Below are 17893 nucleotides of genomic sequence, written 5' to 3'. Positions count from 1 at the left end.
AGGCGTCCCATCATCACTTGCATTCTTTAACCACTAATTCCTTCAATTTGTTCTTTCTCACATTAATACAACAAGCTCTTTTTAAAAAGCTATCTTTTTAATTTTCTTTTTATTTCTTATGTAAGCTCTATGCCTATTGTGGGGTTCAAACTCATAACCCTGAGATCAGAGTCGCAGGCTCCACCAAATGAGCCAGCCAGGTGCCCCTAAAAACTATATCCATTTTTAGCTTTGAAGAACTAAAAAGCAGGGCGCCTGGCTGACTCAGTTGGTTAAGCATCTAACTCTTGATTTCTGCTCAGGTCGTGATCTCAGGGTCATGAGATCTAGCTCTTGGGCTGAGCATGGAGTCTAGCTGTCCTTCTCCCTCTGTTCCTCCCCCTGCCTGCACTCTCTTTCCCTCTCAAATAAATAAATCTTTTTTTTAAAGACTTTTTATTTATTTATTTGACAGACAGATCACAAACAGGCAGAGAGGCAGGCAGAGAGAGGAGGAAGCAGGCTCCCTGCCAAGCGAGAGCCCAACGTGGGGCTCGATCCCAGGACCTCGAGACCACGACCCGAGCCAAAGGCAGAGGCCCCAACCCACTGAGCCACCCAGGCGCCCCTCAAATAAATAAATCTTAAAAGAAAAAAAAAAGTTAAAAAGCTAAAAAGCTATCCTCTTATGTTTCAAAAAATAAATTTCTGAAAGGTATTCTCCTATGCTCGTACAATATATTAACCAGAAAGATATACAAACTGTTTTACGTCAAGCAGATCTATAACTATGGTGAAGTCCATAGGCATCTGAGTGATAAATAATGGTTTTAGTTAAACAGAGGGTTAGCAAATCATGTGGGAAAACTTGAATATGCTAACCTCCTGCCTACAAAAGTTGTTCTTACAATATGACTTCCTACAGGTATGAGCATTTAAAGATTTTATTATTTATTTGACACAGAGAGAGAGACAGCGAGAGAGGGAACACAAGCAGGGGGAGTGGAAGAGGGAGAAGCAGGCTTCCTACTGAGCAGGGAGCCAATGCAGGGATCGATCCTAGGACCCTAGGATCATGACCCGGAGGCAGACGCTTAACCGACTGAGCCTCCCAGGCGCCCTGCAGGTATAAGCATTTAGAGGCTGGAAGAGATGAGGACAATTCTGTTTCACTACCAGTTACATGTGAAATTTGCCTTATTAGTCAACCTGACATAAAGCAGGATTTGCCACTAGCCTACAAACTCCACAAATAAAACTCCACTTGGAAGATCAAACAGTGCAGAGTCCTTTGGGGACTACTGTTTTGTCAAGAGTCCCAAGTAGGACCCACTTTTATATTACAACAACTGGATCATCCTCCAGGGCATTCATAAACTTCCAGCATGGTACTCTCGTGTGGACATGTCTGGACGTAGCATTTATTTTGGGGGCCAGATTAATTCAGCCTGTTAAGACTAAGACATGGGCAACTGCTGCTCTCTGAGTAAAAAGAAGCACTATTTTGGATGTCCTAGCTCATGCTTAAAATTCACCACACACTAATGGAAAAAAGTTATCCTGAGCCTTTGGAAGCCACCCAAGTAAAAAATTGAGAAGGGAATGGTAGATAGGGCATACCAGAAGTTTCCTCTAAAGAGTAACAAAGCTAACTATGGCCTTCCTCTCTCCAGCCAATACCTCTACCCTGAGAAAAACAAGTGAACATTCAGTTGTTCTAGAAATAAGTACAGAGTTTTCCTGACTGCAGCGATTTGTAAGACTGCATTTCATTAAAAAACAATAATTTGATTCAGTACTTAATTCAACTCTCAGCTAAGTCTTCAAGTCAGTAAATAAAACCTATTGTTTTCCTCTGCTGCCTGTTAGATTTTGCCATGTTTAAAAGTATTGAATTCTCAGGGCACCTGGGTAGCTCAGTTGGTTAAGCATCTGCCTTCACTCAGGTCATGATTCCAGGCTCCCTACTCAGCGGGGAGTCTGCTTCTCCCTCTGCCCCTCCCCCTGCTCATGCTTCCCACCACCCTCAAATAAATAAATAAAATCGTAAAAAAAAATACTGAATTCTCCTTACATGGTATCCATTCACAACAGTTATTCATCACCTAAGATTAGGGAGACTTACCTTATTACATTACCCAATGTAATAAGGTAATTCTTACAAAATACTTTGTGTTTTTATCCTACATTTCCGGTCAGCCACATACATATGGGGCAAACGAACCAAATCTCATCCTGAAGACATACTCAGCCAAGTGGAAGAGTTGCAAAAGTAAGTGAGCTCTGTGAGATCAATTTTGGTCGAAGAGAATGTGATGGGATGAAAGCGAAGAACTTGCCTACAGATCGTCTTCCTCTGCCCTAAAATGCAATTTGCCTGCTAGACCTTCTATTTACCAACACAGGCACCCACCAAAAACTGCTACAATAAACAAACAAACAAAGAAAAAGGGTTTATGGAAGCCCATGAGCACAACAGAAAACAATAAAAGCATCCGGCCTTGCTTTCTGTTCAAACAGCTGATCTCTGAGCCAGAATTCCCCTTCCTGAAACTGACAGTACGGAACAAATAAATACAGCCCGGGCATGCCCACGTGAAGCACAGGCCAAAGAATTCGACAGTAAAATGGCACATTTGAGAGAAAAAACCTGGTCTTAGCACTGGGGTATGGGGAGTAGGCAGAATCAGGTTTTTTTCTCTTCTTAGGTGCTAACCCAATAGTTCAGCTTACACGGTATGTAACTTTCTCAGAAAATTCCTCCAATAAAAAGAGCCAAGAGAACAGAGAAAAGGAAGAAAAAGCAACAGAGCTCGGTGAGGCCCGTGAGGAAGGGGAGACGACTGAGCGGGATCTCAGATGAACAGAAGGAAGCTCTGGTTCTGCTTGAAAAGAATAAACTCAAAATCCCGTTAAGATTTAAGAAGTACACTGATACCTTTTGAAAGATATAATAAAAAAGAAATGTTACCACTTTTCTTGAAATAATTAGGGACAAGAAAAATGAGGACTCTGCTTCCTGCCTCTTCCGTCATGGGAGTTGGTATCCTGTGGGTTCCAGCAGGCCGTCTACAGTATGAATCCACAAAAATTTTTTGGCACCAGAGGTAATCTACCAATAGTGCAGAAAGCAAATACACAGGGCAAGTGAAACCAGATTCCGCGGTACTTGATTCAGCTGTTTACTAAAGAGACAGGTCAGTATAGTCAGTCCTTTGTCTACCACCAGCAAATGGTTTTTGTACACTTTATTACAAATAAAATAATCTTGTTTGACGATATCGCCTGTCATCTTACAAACATATGAGAAGCAGTCCTAGAGTAAGAGTATATCTCTAGGAACTGAACTTTTCTTAAAAACAAACAAATGAACTATACTATGAATAAGTCCTGTATCTAAATTTATACAGCGTCTTTAGATAATGTGGAAATGAAATTACGATTTATTAATTTACATAAAAATTACTTTATACATTAAAGAAGAATTTTTCAAATTGTTAAAAAAACAAAGTCTGAAGCTGTCATTATTGGGATTCGTGGGACATGGTTTGCTCTTCTATCACTTGCTTCACAATTTCTGCCAGTTTTAGTCGATCTACTTTATCTGTGAATCCACGACCTGAAATGTAAAAAAGAAAAAAGTCAGTCTCCACATGTGTGGAGCTGAGATTCTTGACAGGGACCCAATAAGGTACCAATGTGGTGTACGACAGGGGCTCTGCAGTGTTGAATCTGCAGCACACTGTTTATCTGAATTCTGTAAAACAAGTGAAAGGGCCAGACATCTAGATATGCCTATGCAGTTAATGTAGGACTAACCCCCATCCCACAATACCCCTATCACTCTCTAGCCTCACTTCACCTCAAAACAGCCCCAGCTCAGCCCCCAAAGATCCTTGATGTTCTACACATAGTCACTTCTCTGCATCAATGAAGAAAGGAAGAAGGATTTTCCTACCATTCCAGCTGAAGCTTTGCAGAGTATCTCTTAGAAGTTTGCATTCCCGGTTATACTTCCAAGCCTCCTGCATTACTTCATTCAACTTTTCGTCTTCATTCTCTCCTATTGATAAAGATGAAGAAGTAGTTGTGTTTTCCAGTGGCATCATGGGATTTTTAAGTGTCAGAGATGGAAGGACACAATCTCCAACTTGAGAAGTGATGAGTAAAGGCGCAAACTTTTGACACTGTTGTTACTACCTGTCCCTACATTACACGTAGGCCACTTCTGGGCTTTGCATTCTTCTACTCTGACAGTCTCACACAAATCTTCTGATGTCCCCAGGGTCTTAGCACTAGGGTATGGGGAGTAGGCAGAATCAGACTCTGCTGCTGAGCAAAAACACATGGTTAATCTAAGAAACCAGGAGAAGAAGGGAGAACAAGGCTGAGTGGACCACCTTCTTTCTCCTAAGCTCTTTTCTTACTTTGGAAGCTATCTAAGTACACTATGTGAATTCTCTGAAAACCCAAGGAATTTAGATAGTTTTCTGGTTGCCTACTTGAAGCATCTCATTCATCTGCCAAGAAGAGCCCATTATACCCCACTGAATGGAGAAACTACACTAAAAGAAAGCTCTCGCTCAAAAGGAGACATGTACAAGTCATAGTCTGGCCATGATACACATAGCAGCAAGGGGCACTTCTGAACTTCTGGGAGGTACTCTCTTTATATTCACGAGTTAATGACAGCCTAGCACTCTAAAGGCTCTAGAAATGTTTCCTGACCTTCACAAGCTGATCCAGACCCTGTCCACATTTTCTGTTCTTCGTCTTCTGTCCTGTGCCCTCATTAACAAACCAAGAAAACACAAAACTGCATGCTGCACCAGACTCGATAAATAAACTTCAACTAGCAGTTTCACAGAAAACCCAAAGGAGGGGCAGAACTTACCACCTTTCTGAGTTCCCACTGCCGTCTCTTTTTAGTGGACACGGAATAATTTATATAATGTACTTATTCTCTTAGAACACAAAGATGAGGAAGACAACCTCAAATTAAACTGCTCCTTCTAGCATGTGCACCCACGTACGCAGAACATTCATAAATGGCGTGACCTTTACCAGCCTGGGGGAGAATACACTGAGCAATCACGTCTCGGAGCTTTTCCAAGGCAACGTTTGAATCCTCGGCTCCATTCTCACGGTCGTGGATATAAACACCATCCTTTGGCTTGGTGCTTTAAAAGTTTGGAAGAGAGGGAATAACAAGGTGAAACATCAAAAACCAACTCTCTAGGTTTGGTTAACTCTAAACACAAAGTTAACTCTAAACATAAGGCAGCACATTTTTTGGATAAATAATTAACTATAGAGTGTCTCCAACTTCTGATGCTATTTAAAGGGCTTATCCTTTCCACCCTCATAAGAGGTAGCAAAAGGGCAAACCCCTGGCTGACCTTCCAGAACCCTGCACTCAGTCACACCAGCCATGAAGGAGAATTCACGGAATAATCAGTTACCCGAGTAATTTCCTCTTCCTCAGAATGGGGTTGTTCACAGAGTGAAGGGGTTTGAGGCTGACTTTCAGATCCTGGATTCTCATGTTGGCCAACTGTTCTGCATGAGCCTGCTGGATGCCTGCAACCACCGCCTGAATGCAAACACTGTCATCAGTTTTCACGCTCACTTCAGGACACCTAAAAAGCTCATCTAAGAAACTGTGAAGGAGAAGCTCCGAGAACTAAAAAGGCAATTTCACTGTTATGCTGGCAGTATACACATTTTGATAAGCCAGAGCATTCTTCCCCATGGACTAGCAAGCCCAGGGAATACCAGGCAAACCAAGGGCCATACAACAGCTAGCCCTTCCTCCCGCCATAGGGATATTAATGCAAGTTAAGAAATAGTAACAGACTCGTGTTCACAGTCATTGGCAAGAGCAAGTGTAAAGAGAGGCGTTCATGCACATCAGGGAAAGGGTGGTAAGCTGTGCCCAAGAAGCCTCCCACAGTGGCATTTACTCACTGCCCCCACAGTGTGGACAGTCACTTCAGCCCCGCTGGCTCAGAACCCCAACCGCTTCATATGATAAGCAAGAAGATCCTCAGGACCTTATCTATAAGTCAGTCAATTACTTTACAATGAGAAATAACTGTCATGGAGTCTAGAACTTTTGAAGCCTGTGTCTTTATGACCAGTTCGGGCTCTTACTAGGGGCATATCAATTAAGGAAGGTAAATAATCAGCAGAAAGCTTTCTAAGAACAAGATGATTCCATGTTTATACTTAAAAAAAGGACAAACTAAGTAGATGTGTGTCTCCCCAAAAAAAGATGAGGAAGGATACACTAAGCCAGAGATGACCTCATCTCTGAGGGATGAGATTGAGGCAGAGGAATGAAAAGGAATTTATGCTTTTTAAAAAGATACACCTCTGTATTACTTTAATTTCAACAATAAAATTTGACAATTTTAAAAAGTAGTTAGTTCCCTCTTAAGCATGCAATTAGAACTGGCAGAGTTTGAACTCATTTAAAGGAACTATAATAGCTGGCTCTGGCTATACTCTACTGGATCCTCACATCCCCCTTATCAGTGATGGCCCAACCGGAGAGATGAGAATAGCTCAGGTTTGTGAGCTCAGGCTCCACCTCCTAGGCAGGCTTGGATGGACACTATTTAACATCTGCATATGTGGCCATTTTTCTACACTTCACATTTAGTTTTCTACACTTCAACTCACATCATGACCCCCTAATTCCTTTACAAATGGGAATATACTGTCACCTTGCAGTTCCACCTTATAGGCCTAGGGGCCACTCTTAAAAGATTCTGCACATCCACATTTGGCTTCATTATATACTATTTCTACAGTAACTCCAGAAAGCAATCTTATTTCTTCAATTTCAAGAATTTGAGGAAAGCCACACGGTAACCCTCACGTGCTAAGACCAATTCTGGGCTACTAGGCTTATTTATTTATTTATTTACTTACTTACTTACCTTACTTATTTTTTATTTATTTTATTTATTTATTTGATAGACAGAGATCACAAGTAGGCAGAGAGGCATGCAGAGAGAGAGGGGGAAGCAGGCTCCCTGCTGAGCAGACAGCCCGATGCTCGATCCCAGGACCCTGAGATCATGACCTGAGCTGAAGGCAGAGGCTTAACCCATTAAGCCACCCAGGCGCCCTACTAGGCATATTTAAACCAGAAAGACAACCATACACAAATCAGAGATGGCACAGAACTCTGCTCTTTCCAGTTCTTTCCCATACTACAGCAAAACTAAGGGAGGTCTTAGGATTCTTTTTTCCTGGGTGTCTGGGTGGCTTAGTTGGTTAAGCGTCTGACTTTGGTTAGATCACAATCTTAGGGTCCTAGGATTGAGCCCCATGGCGGGCTCCCCACTCAGTGGGGAGTCTACTTGTCCTTCTCCCTCTCCCTCTGTCCCTCCCTGCCCCTTGCCTCCTGCTCTTTCTCTCAAATAAATAAATAAAATCTTTAGGAAAAAAAATAATTCTTTTTTTCCTATCCCCTTACTCTTTCTCACACTTCAATCCCCCTCCCTTCTAAGTGGGTAAGACGTATGCTGTTTCTCTGCCTTGACCTTTCAACCACATTATGGTCCCACACAACACATGTCATTCATCTGCATGTCCATCTAAGCAATATCTAAAACCTAAACGCGGCACCTGGGTGGCTCAGTGGGTAAAGCCTCTGCCTTTGGCTCAGGTCATGATCCCAGGGTCTTGGGATCAAGCTCCACATCTGGCTCTCTGCTCAGCAGAGAGCCTGCTTCCTCCTCTCTCTATGCCTACTTGTGATCTCTGCCATATAAATAAATAAAATCTTTAAATAAAGAAATAAAACCTAAGAGACTTCCCTTATACTAAACGAGCCTCGATCCTGATTTCCCTCTATTTGTCAATGAGATCACTAGATATGATACCCATTATCCCCCTATTATCTAGTAAGTCACCCCAAATTATAGAAATTTGTCTTCAAAAATACTGAGCCTATTCCCTTGTCTCTACTTCTCTGCTCCCATAGCTGTCCCAGGCTTGCCGACTGCTGCAGAAGTCTTGGGTTGGCAAGTCTGCAAGTCTGGCTAACCATCCCTAAATACCTTCCCTGTGGCAAATCTCTTCCCCAAAACTGACAGTGGCCTCTCAGTTATGTGCTACTAAGACTTAAGTCCCTCTTTCACTGACTTCCCATTAATGAAGCCAGGTGGTTTTCCCCACAGATGCACTTCGGTCTGTACTTGTTTGCTCCTGTCAGAGCTCACTGTGGCTCCACGTGCTCCTGTGGCTCATTTGGCCATGTATGTTGACTACTCAAATTTTTAAAGGCAGCTCATGACTAAACTAATGTGAATAGGTTAAAAACTGCCATGCAGTAATTAATAAATATGAGGGGTTTTGCCTTCTCTTTAGGAACCCTTCCCTAATTACAGCCCTTCAAAGATGTTCTCTTTTTCTGAATTCCCAGAGCATTTGTAGAAAATGTAGCATGCAAACCTCTGATATCTGAAATGTTCCCTCCTTATTTCACATAAATTGGTCTTTCCAGTCTTGTTTAAGCCCCTTGGGGGAAAGGAAGTTGTCTCATAGTACTCTGTGGCCCCGCCAACCCCAAAGCACAAATATGGAGGATTTGAGTTTTCACTTAGTGTATATTTACCGGGCCTTGATCTGGTCTTTTACGCAAAGAAGCTTTTATTTCAGATCCTGATTTTCAGGAAAGCAGGGATGTCTCTCTGGGAAAGACTGAGTTCTCTGCATGCTCTGCCTTTGACCCCTCCCTGAGCCTTGTCCCAGCATTCCTTCTCAACACAGCCTTTTTGGTGAACAAAGTAAGCACATTCGAAACCTTATCCATCATCAGTTGAGCAGACGGTAGCACATTATCCAAGGCCTCCGTCGAGTTGAGCCACGGGTGGTCCAATACTCCCTCAATGGTGAGTCTTTCCTCTGGTTTGACCTTCAAGAGCCTGTGGAGAAAAGGCCAACAGAGTTGCTTTCAGAAGGCTAGGAAGTTCCTGGGTCTGGTTCTAACCAGCTCCAACTTTTGCCTTTCTACCAACTCCTACAAGCCTAGGCTTTCCATCTGTTGACCCCTAGTGGTGAAGGCACTGTGTCCTTTGGTAAGTCCTTTCTACACTAGGCAGAGTGAGATAAAAATTTTAAGATAAGGCTTAATCCAGTGATACTGCAGACTGAGTTCTAGGTTCAATAAGCCTACATACAGCTTATAGTTCCTGAGACTTGAATCTCCCACATCTATGTTTTTAGGACGGTGGGTTCCAGTTTCCTAAAGGGACTCAAAGTGCTCTTTTGGCTAACAGTGGCTACAGAATTAGTTGAGGGGTCATGTGGTTGTGAAAGTCCAGGTTGCTACTTGTGATAAAACTGTTAGATGTCACCATATGGCAGGACGTGAACACTTTATTCCAGAAATATTCAAAAGCCAAAAATCTAAAGTCTCTGATAAGAGGATGGCATTTCCTTCTAAGCTGAATGTATTGCTCTGTACCATCTGCTTTTTGATCCTACTTCTTCACATCTTGTCCATTCATGCTGATGCAATTCTTGGCCCACCTGAGCATGTTCCCTGGGCTTTTTAGCCCCTCCTTCCAACTACACATCCTCACATCGTAAATGTCAGTCAGGACAATATGCATACTTGCTCTTTCAGGTTCTCTCCAACCTTCTAGATCATTCTGAACAAACAGCTTCAGATTCTGAAGAAACGATTATTTAGAAAAGAATCCCAAAGCTGAAAGGAGATAATACTGCTCTACAGACAGGAAATATATTCTATAGAACTGACAAAGAACCACTCAGAGGATATTGATGTTTTGGTTAAGTAGCTGAGAATACAGTGTGGAAACTGCATGGGAAGACAAGTGATGCTTTAAACACTGCTCCACCGTCCTAAAAACTTTTCCTTGTATATTTTAGAAACTAGTCTGTCTTTATATACATAGATTTTCAACCAATAGGACAAGCTCTCTATTGAAAGGGAGTAATCGCCATAGAGAAATGGTTATACTGTCAGGAGAAACCTCCCAGGCACTCCCCCTTTAATGCTTTTCTTCATCGTATTACAAATGAAGAAACTGAAACCAAAAAAGAGGAAAAATTACTCAGTGAACACCAAGCAGTAGGAATACCAGAAGAATACCAAATCCCAGGCAGCTGAGCCTCCCACACAGGTGGGCAGGAAAAGAAAATATACATCAAATTTAGGTCTTATTTCTTACCTAGTCCTTCAGCTACAAAAGTACTCTGTCAATTCTCCCTTAACCACTCACTAGCACTGAATCTTCTAAATTTATCTTAGCAGTGGGGAGGCTAGAGGCCCACACAATCAGCCACCTCCTCCCCACAGCAGCTAAGGAATGAAAAGACAAAATGTCATTGTCGTCTTAGCCTGAGTTCAGTTCCTGACGCCATGTCTGTTCCACATGACTGGCCAACATTCAGGAAGGGCACACCGTGGGGCTTACCATTTAAGATCCTAAATTAATGCTCCAAGGGATCTGGATTCACAGCCTGGGGACGAATTCTAAGAATGCAACAAGAGGGAGCAAAGCTCCCATTTTCACCAAGGTGTGGACATGAAGAGCTCTCATCTCAGGCCCCAGGGATAAGATTTCTATGATGCACCAAGGGGAAGGAGCATGCCTGGGAAACCAATGACTTTTCCCTTGTGATCCACCACTTGTGATCCTCCTTGGCCTCCCTGCCCCACAGCTTGGGTACTCACTTCCTCACAACATCTTTGGCCATCTCTGAAATCTGGCTCCACTCTTCTTCTGGGAACTCAAAACTGCCTGTCATGATCTTTCTCCGCATATCCTTTGGGATAGTCCGGCTGTGGTGTTTGGAGTAAAAAGGAGGGTATCCGCACAACATCACGTAGATAATCACCCCTAGGGACCACAAGTCACAGCTCTGAAAAGAAAATTAAAATAGTCACTTACAGCAGAGGCATGGCCCCAAAATAAAGGACCAGCCCAGAAACAGCCCCTTACACAGGCTGCTATCTCCAAAAATCAATTAACAAAGAATAGAAAAGTTTCAAGTCTTAAGGGAACCAACCTTTCTCTCTACCATAGATACTCTAACCCATGTTTTTGCCTAATACTAATGGATATTTGTAGATGATGCAACCCATGCCACAGAACATAATTACAAAATCATAGAGGTGAGGTGCCTGGGTGGCTCAGCTGGTTAAGTGTCTGCCTTCGGTTCAGGTCATGATCCCAGGGTCCTGCTCAGCAGGGAGTCTGCTTATCCCTCTGAGCCCTCACCCTGCTCATGCTTTCTCTCAAGTAAATAAATGAAATCTTAAAAAATTATAGAGGTGAAAGGAATCTTAAAAATAGTTCAAACTGGGGCATCTGGGTGGCTCAGTGAATTAAGAATCTGTATTTGGTTCTGGTTATGAGCCCAGAGTCCTGGGATTGAGCCCCACATCAGGCTTCTTGCTCAGTGGGGAGCCTGCTTCTCTCTCTCCCTCTGCCTGTCGCTCTACTTACTTGTGCTCGCTCGCTCTCTAATAAATAAAATCTTTAAAAAAATAGTTCAAATCCCTCACTTTCCACATGAAAAACTGATACTACTTTTTTTTTAAATTAAGATTGCTAGAGTTATTTAATTTCTAAAAATTTGATTACATCCGATTACATATTTGTTAAAAAATTATTTGCAAATGTAGCATTCAGTTTTCATTTAGTTGCCAATATAAAGAGGACTATCTCTTAACTAACACATATACACATTCGAAAGTAATATGAGCTGTTTATTATTCCAACATGCTACTCATCTGCAGTGTGTAATTTTTATGAACGCCATGCTAATTCATGAGCACCATTAGGCTCACAAAATGGAACAGGAAAAGAAGACAAAAATACTACTGGAAAATAATATATAACACAGGAATCCACTGCATGCATGCTGAGCAAATTTTAGCAAGTAAATTAAATGTCATCTAAGTGCTCCTACCACTCACTTCCTGCATGATCAAGAAGCAGGAAACAGTTTCTGACTCTGATGCCGTAATCAGCACAGCCCTCAAACCTTCACTGCATAAGGGTAGAGCTGACTATGGTTTTGGGTTTGTAGGGCAAGAAGGTGTGGAGCAGCGAATTCTTTGGAACTGACCAGAGTTACTGATGAAAGCAGAAGTTTAGGGTTTTTGGTCACACTGTCCCAGTGACAGGTGGAGCACAGCGCCCTGAGTGGAAGAGGAGCCTGTGCGTTCTTTCTTATGTATGCTTGTGTGTATATGTATGCACACACTATAGGAATATGTGGGGCCCTCTAAGTGTGGGACCCAAGAAGAGCCGACCTACTGCTTTTTACCACCCTCAGGTCCCTCTCTGTCACCTGTATCAGCCATGAGTCCCCAAGAAGCATCTACTCAGCGACTCCAGGACCTGCTTTTAAGAGGCCCTAATCCTCTTGTGTTTTAGAACAGAGATACTTGATGTATAGGCTACAGACTGAGAACTATAGGACCAGGAACATTTGCTGGGTGCTGTAGACACTGTTCTAAGTTGGGTATTTTATGGGAAGAATGGTACCATAAATGGCCATGGAATGTTCTCAGAAATGGCCTCCACCTCAAAAAAAAAAAAAAAAAAAAAAGATAACCATGTCTTTTAGATGTGGTCAGTGGACTACAACTATCCAGATAACCTACTGGTGATCATTGCCCTTGGTTCCTGCTGCAAAACCTCAACTGTTAAGAACCTTATTTCCTACTTCATCAGACAAAAACCCTGAATTCCAAGGAATTTTCTGAATGGATGGCTGCTGTCGGCCCTTTGGGCAAGAATATTAAGGGATAAGAATTCCCTTAGAATCCCAAGGAATTGGGGTGCCTGGGTGGCTCAGTGGGTTGGGCCTCTGCCTTCGGCTCGGGTCATGATCTCGGGGTCCTGGGATCGAGCCCCGCATCGGGCTCTCTGCTCGGTGGGGAGTCTGTTTCCCTCTCTCTCTCTCTGTGGACCTCTCTGCCTACTTGTGATCTCTGTCTCTCTGTCAAATAAATAAATAAAATATTTAAATTAAAAAAAAAAAAGAATTCATTCTCAAAGAACCACAAACACTTCACAGGAGAAGAGGGGCTATACCTGAAGGGCACAGGAAAGTATCTCTTCCCTTACCTTGTTGTAAGTGTAGGGCGTTGGCGAGGTAGGTATGATGCCAGATTTCTCCTTCTGGTGCCTTCTCTGTGCCTCCAGTACCTGTCAGAGTCAGACCAAAGGGGACAATTTACTGAAGACCACGCCAATGACCTATAACTTGAGAAATAATGTTGAAAAAGAATGCTGAAAGAGAGAAGACACTGGCAATTTTGACAATTAAAAAAAAAAAAAAAAAAAGACCCTCCAGAAAATACAAACTTTCAAAAACCTCTTAAAACCAGCAATTTATCAGTTTTTGCCCAGGTCAAGGACATGAAGATCAAGTCCTTGGAAGAGATTTAACTCTTCTTCCTGCCCATCAAGGCATCCAAGGTCATGGACTTTTTCCTAGAGATACAGACATCCCTTATGCCTGTATAAAAGCAGACCAGTGCTGGCCAGTGGATCAGGTTCAAGGTACTTGTTGCCATCAAGGACTATAACAGTCACGTTGTTCTGGGTATTAAGTGTTCAAGGAGGTGACCACTGCCATTCATGGGGCCATGATCCTGGCCAAGTTCTCCACTGTCCTCTGACTGGGAACCCTGGGGGAACAACACTGGTGTACCCCACAGATTCCTTGCAACTGCAAGGACGCTGCAACTCTGCACTGGTCTGCTTCCTCCTCGCGCCCAGACCCATGCTAAGGTCTTGCCCCATGCCCACAAAGCTGCTGATGGCAGATGTTGACAACTGCCACACCTCAGCCAGGGGCTGCACCTGGGGCAACTTTGCCATCTCCAAGACCTACAGCTGCCTTACCCCAACACTCTGGAAAGAGACTGTGTTCACCAAGTCTCCCTGTCAGGAATTCACTGACCATCTTGTAAAGACCCACATCAGAGTCTCCATGCGGAGGACCCAGGCTCCAGCTATGGCCACCACATAGTGTTTTTATACAAGAAGAGTAAAGCGAATTAATTAAACCTGAAAAAGAAAATACCATTTATAATAGGACCATAGAATAAATCTAACAAAGATGGGAAACACCTGTACACTGAAAACCACACAAATATTGCTGAGAAAAACTATAGGCAAAAATGAATGGAGAAATACAGCTTGCTCATGGGCTAGAAGGCTCAGTATTGTCTCGATGTCAGTGTCCCCATATTGAACCATACCTCTAAAACGACCCCAGTCAAAATCCCAACAGACTCCTTTATAGAAATTAACTGCTGATTATAAAGTTTATAAGGGGGTGCCTGAGTGGCTCAGTTGGTTAAGCATCTGCCTTCAGCTAAGGTCATGATCTCAGGGTCCTGGGATTGAGCCCCACATCGGGCTTCCTGCTCAGCACGAAGCCTGCTTCTCCCTCTCCTCTCCACCTGCGTTCTCTGTCACTCTCTCTAATAACTAAAATCTTAAAAATAAAAGTCTATATGGAAATGCAAAGAAATTAAAATAGCCAAAACAACTATGAAAAAGAACTAAGCTAAAGGGCTAACTCTACCTTATCTCAATAGTTATTATAAAGTTACAGTAATCAAGACAGTACAGTACTTGTAAAGACAGTGTAAAGAGATCACTAGAGGTGTAAAGGTGTAAAGACAGACAAAGAGATCACTAGATCAGAACAGAAAATCCAAAATTAACACACATTCAATTGATCTTTGACAAGACTCAAAAGCAATGCAATGGAGAAAAGACAGCCTTTTCAACAAACGGTACTGGAACTGGATATCCGAATGCTAAAAAAAAGAACTTAGATCCATACTCATATATTATATAAAAATTAAATCAGCAAGGCGCCTGGGTGGCTCAGTGGGTTAGGCCTCTGCCTTTGGCTCAGGTCACGAACCCAGCGTCCTGGGATAGAGCCCCGCATCGGGCTCTGTGCTCAGCAGGGGGCCTGCTTCCTCCTCTCTCTCTGCCTGCCTTTCTGCCTACTTGTGATCTCTCTGTCTCTGTGTCAAATAAATAAATAAAATCTTTTTAAAAAATTAAATAAAAATGGATCATGCATATACATGTAAAACCTAAAACTATAAAATTTGTAGGAGGAAATCTTGGTGATCTTGGGTGAGACAAAGATTTTTTTACATAGGAAACCAATAGCTGAGTCCATAAAATATTTTTAAAAATTGATAAATTGTGGGGCACCGGGGTGGCTTAGTCGGTTAAGTGTCTGCCTTCGGCTCAGGCCATGATTCCTGGGATCGAGTCCCGCATCAGGCTCCTTGCTCAGTGGGGAGCCTGCTTTTCCCTCTGCCTGCTGCTCCCCCTGCTCACGCTTGCTCTCTCTCTTTCCCTCTGACAAATAAATAAAATCTTTAAAAATAAAAATGTTTTTAAAAATCAATTAATTCATATTAACAAAATAAAGAAGAAAAATATATTATCAGCCCAACAGATGCAGAAAAAGCACTGGACAGAATTTAGCACATTCCCTTTCCGTAAACTAGAAATAGACAGAAACTTCCTCAGCCCGAAAAAGGGCATCTACAAAAATGTAACAGTTAATATGGTTAATGGTAAAAGATTGAGCATTTTTTTCTAAGATCAGGAATGAGGCAAGGATGTCTGCTCTAATCCCTTATATTCATCTAGTGGTCCCAGCCAGTATGTAAGACAAGGAAAAGAAATAAAAGGCAAACATACTGGAAGGAGCAAAGTAAAACTGTCATTATTCACAGATAACATGACTTTATATACATAGAAAATTTTAACAAATCTACAAAAATATCTATAATTGATAAGTGAATTTATCAAGATAAAAGGAATCAAAAGGCATTTGTACTTCTACAAACAATCAACAACTGGAAAATTAAATTGTTAAAAATATAATTTCCAACAGCATCCAATAATATGAAATACAGGAATAAACCTAAGAAAGTATGTATAAAACCTATGCACTAAGAAATATAAAATTTTCTGAAAAAAATTAAAGACCCAATAGAGAGATCTACCATGTTCATTGATTGAAAGCCTTAATAATGTTAAGACATCAACTCTCTCCAAATTCATCAGCAGATTAAATACAATTCAAATCACAATCCCAGGAGAAATTTTCTATTATAGAGAAGTGAATTCTAAAATTTATAGAAAAGTATAAAGGGTTCAGAATAATCAAAACAATTTTGAAAAAGAAAAAAATTGAAGGACTTCTTACACTATCTGATATCTAAGGTCAAGACTTGATAGAAAGCCACAGTGATCCCACATGATATAGCTGTAAGGACAGGCCAATAAGCAGAATAGAATAGACTAACGCCTATATGGTCAATTGATTTTTTTTTTTTAAAGATTTTATTTATTTATTTGACAGAGAGAGAGATCACAAGTAGGCAGAGAGTCAGGCAGAGAGAGAAGGGGAAGCAGGCTCCCTGCTGAACAGAGAGCCTGATGCGGGGCTCGATCCCAGGACACTGAGATCATGACCTGAGCCGAAGGCAGCGGCTTAATCCACTGAGCCACCCAGGTGCCCCTGATTTTTTTTTTTTAAGATTTTTATTTATTGGGGGTGCCTGGGTGGCTCAGTGGGTTAAGTTAAGCCTCTGCCTTCAGCTCAGGTCATGATATCAGGGTCCTTGGATCGGGCCCCGCATCAGGCTCTCTGCTCAGCACAGAGCCTGCTTCCCCCTCTCTCTGCCTACTTGTGATCTCTCTCTCTGTGTCATATAAGTAAAATCTTTAAAAAAAAAAAAGAGATTTTTATTTATTGGGATGCCTGGGTGGCTCAGTTGGTTAACCGTCTGCCTTCGGCTCAGGTCATGATCCTGGGGTCCTGGGATGGAGTCACACATCAGGCTCCTTGCTCAGCAGGGAACCTGCTTCTCCATCTCCCTCTGCCTGCCACTCCCCCTGCTTATGCTCTCTCTCTCTGACAAATAAATAAATAAAATCTTAAAACAAAAAAAGATGTATGTATTTATTTATTTATTTGAGGTGGGGAGGGGCAGAAGGAGAGGGAGAGAGAGTCTCAAGCAGACTCCACATGGAGTCTGATCTAAGGCTCAATCTCATAACCCTGAGATCATGACCTAAGCCAAAATCAAGAGTGGGATGCTTAACTGACTGAGCCACCCAGACCCCTGGTCAACTGGTTTCTGACAAAACTTCAGGATAATTCAGTTCAACAAAACTGTAAGGTAATTCAATGATACAAGGTTATTCTTTTCAACAAATGATGTGGAAACTTGACATCTGTAAGGAAAAGAAACCTTGACCCTTATTTTACATACACACACACACATGCACACACCCACACACCACCCCTCAAATGAATTACAGTCCAAAAGGTAAAGGCTAAAACTATAGGGGTACCTGGGTGGCTCAACTGGTTAAGCAGGTTAAGCATCCTGATCTCAGCTCAGGGTCATGAGTTCAAGTCCTACGTTGGGCTCTGTGCCCAGCATGGACCCTACTTAAAAAAGGGTTAGAGGGGAGAGGCACCTGGGTGGCTCAGTTGGTTAAGTACCCAACTCTTGATTTTGCTCAGGTCACAGTCTCAGGGTCATGGGATCACGCCCTAACTCAGGCTCCATGTTCAGTGGGGAGTCTGCTTCTCTCCCTCACCCCTTGCTTACTCACACTCTCTCTAAAATAAATAAATAGGGGCACTTGGGTGGCTCAGTGGGTTAAGCCTCTGCCTTTAGCTCAGGTCATGATCTCAGGGTCCTAGGATCGAACCCTACATCAGGCTCCTTTCAGCAGGGAGCCTGCTTCCCCCTCTCTCTCTGCCTGCCTCTCTGGCCTACTTCTGATCTCTCTCTCTCTCTCTCTCTGTCCAATAAATAAATAAAACCTTTAAAAAAATAAGTAAAATAAAT

At 42.3% G+C, this 17893-nt stretch overlaps 1 protein-coding gene and 1 pseudogene across 6 annotated transcripts in view; one reads left to right on the top strand and one right to left on the bottom strand.

Moving 5' to 3' along the window:
• Positions 1–3212: 3212 nt before the first annotated feature.
• The window catches only part of LOC111156360 (mitogen-activated protein kinase-activated protein kinase 5), a 36406-nt gene continuing 21725 nt past the window's right edge, over positions 3213–17893 (bottom strand). For 2 of the 6 annotated variants that reach the window (XM_022517154.1, XM_022517158.1), the window contains 7 exons: positions 13104–13184; positions 10697–10884; positions 8798–8918; positions 5442–5572; positions 5038–5159; positions 3938–4042; positions 3213–3598 (listed from right to left, as the gene is read on the bottom strand). In XM_022517154.1, coding sequence (XP_022372862.1) covers positions 3504–3598; positions 3938–4042; positions 5038–5159; positions 5442–5572; positions 8798–8918; positions 10697–10884; positions 13104–13184 — 843 coding nt within the window. In that variant the 3' untranslated portion in view covers positions 3213–3503. Of the gene's footprint in view, positions 3599–3937; positions 4043–4179; positions 5160–5441; positions 5573–8797; positions 8919–10696; positions 10885–13103; positions 13185–17893 lie in introns of those variants that run through there. The other 4 variants (XM_022517155.1, XR_002641196.1, XM_022517156.1 and 1 more) reach the window with 4 other exon arrangements.
• On the top strand, positions 13395–14097 carry LOC111156361 (annotated as a pseudogene).

Source organism: Enhydra lutris, unplaced genomic scaffold, assembly GCF_002288905.1.
Source record: "Enhydra lutris kenyoni isolate GAN:26980312 unplaced genomic scaffold, ASM228890v2 scaffoldscaffold46, whole genome shotgun sequence".
NCBI classification, from domain to species: domain Eukaryota; kingdom Metazoa; phylum Chordata; class Mammalia; order Carnivora; family Mustelidae; genus Enhydra; species Enhydra lutris.
The sequence above is the reverse complement of the archived record's forward strand: the minus strand, read 5'-3'. Positions and strand labels throughout refer to the sequence as shown.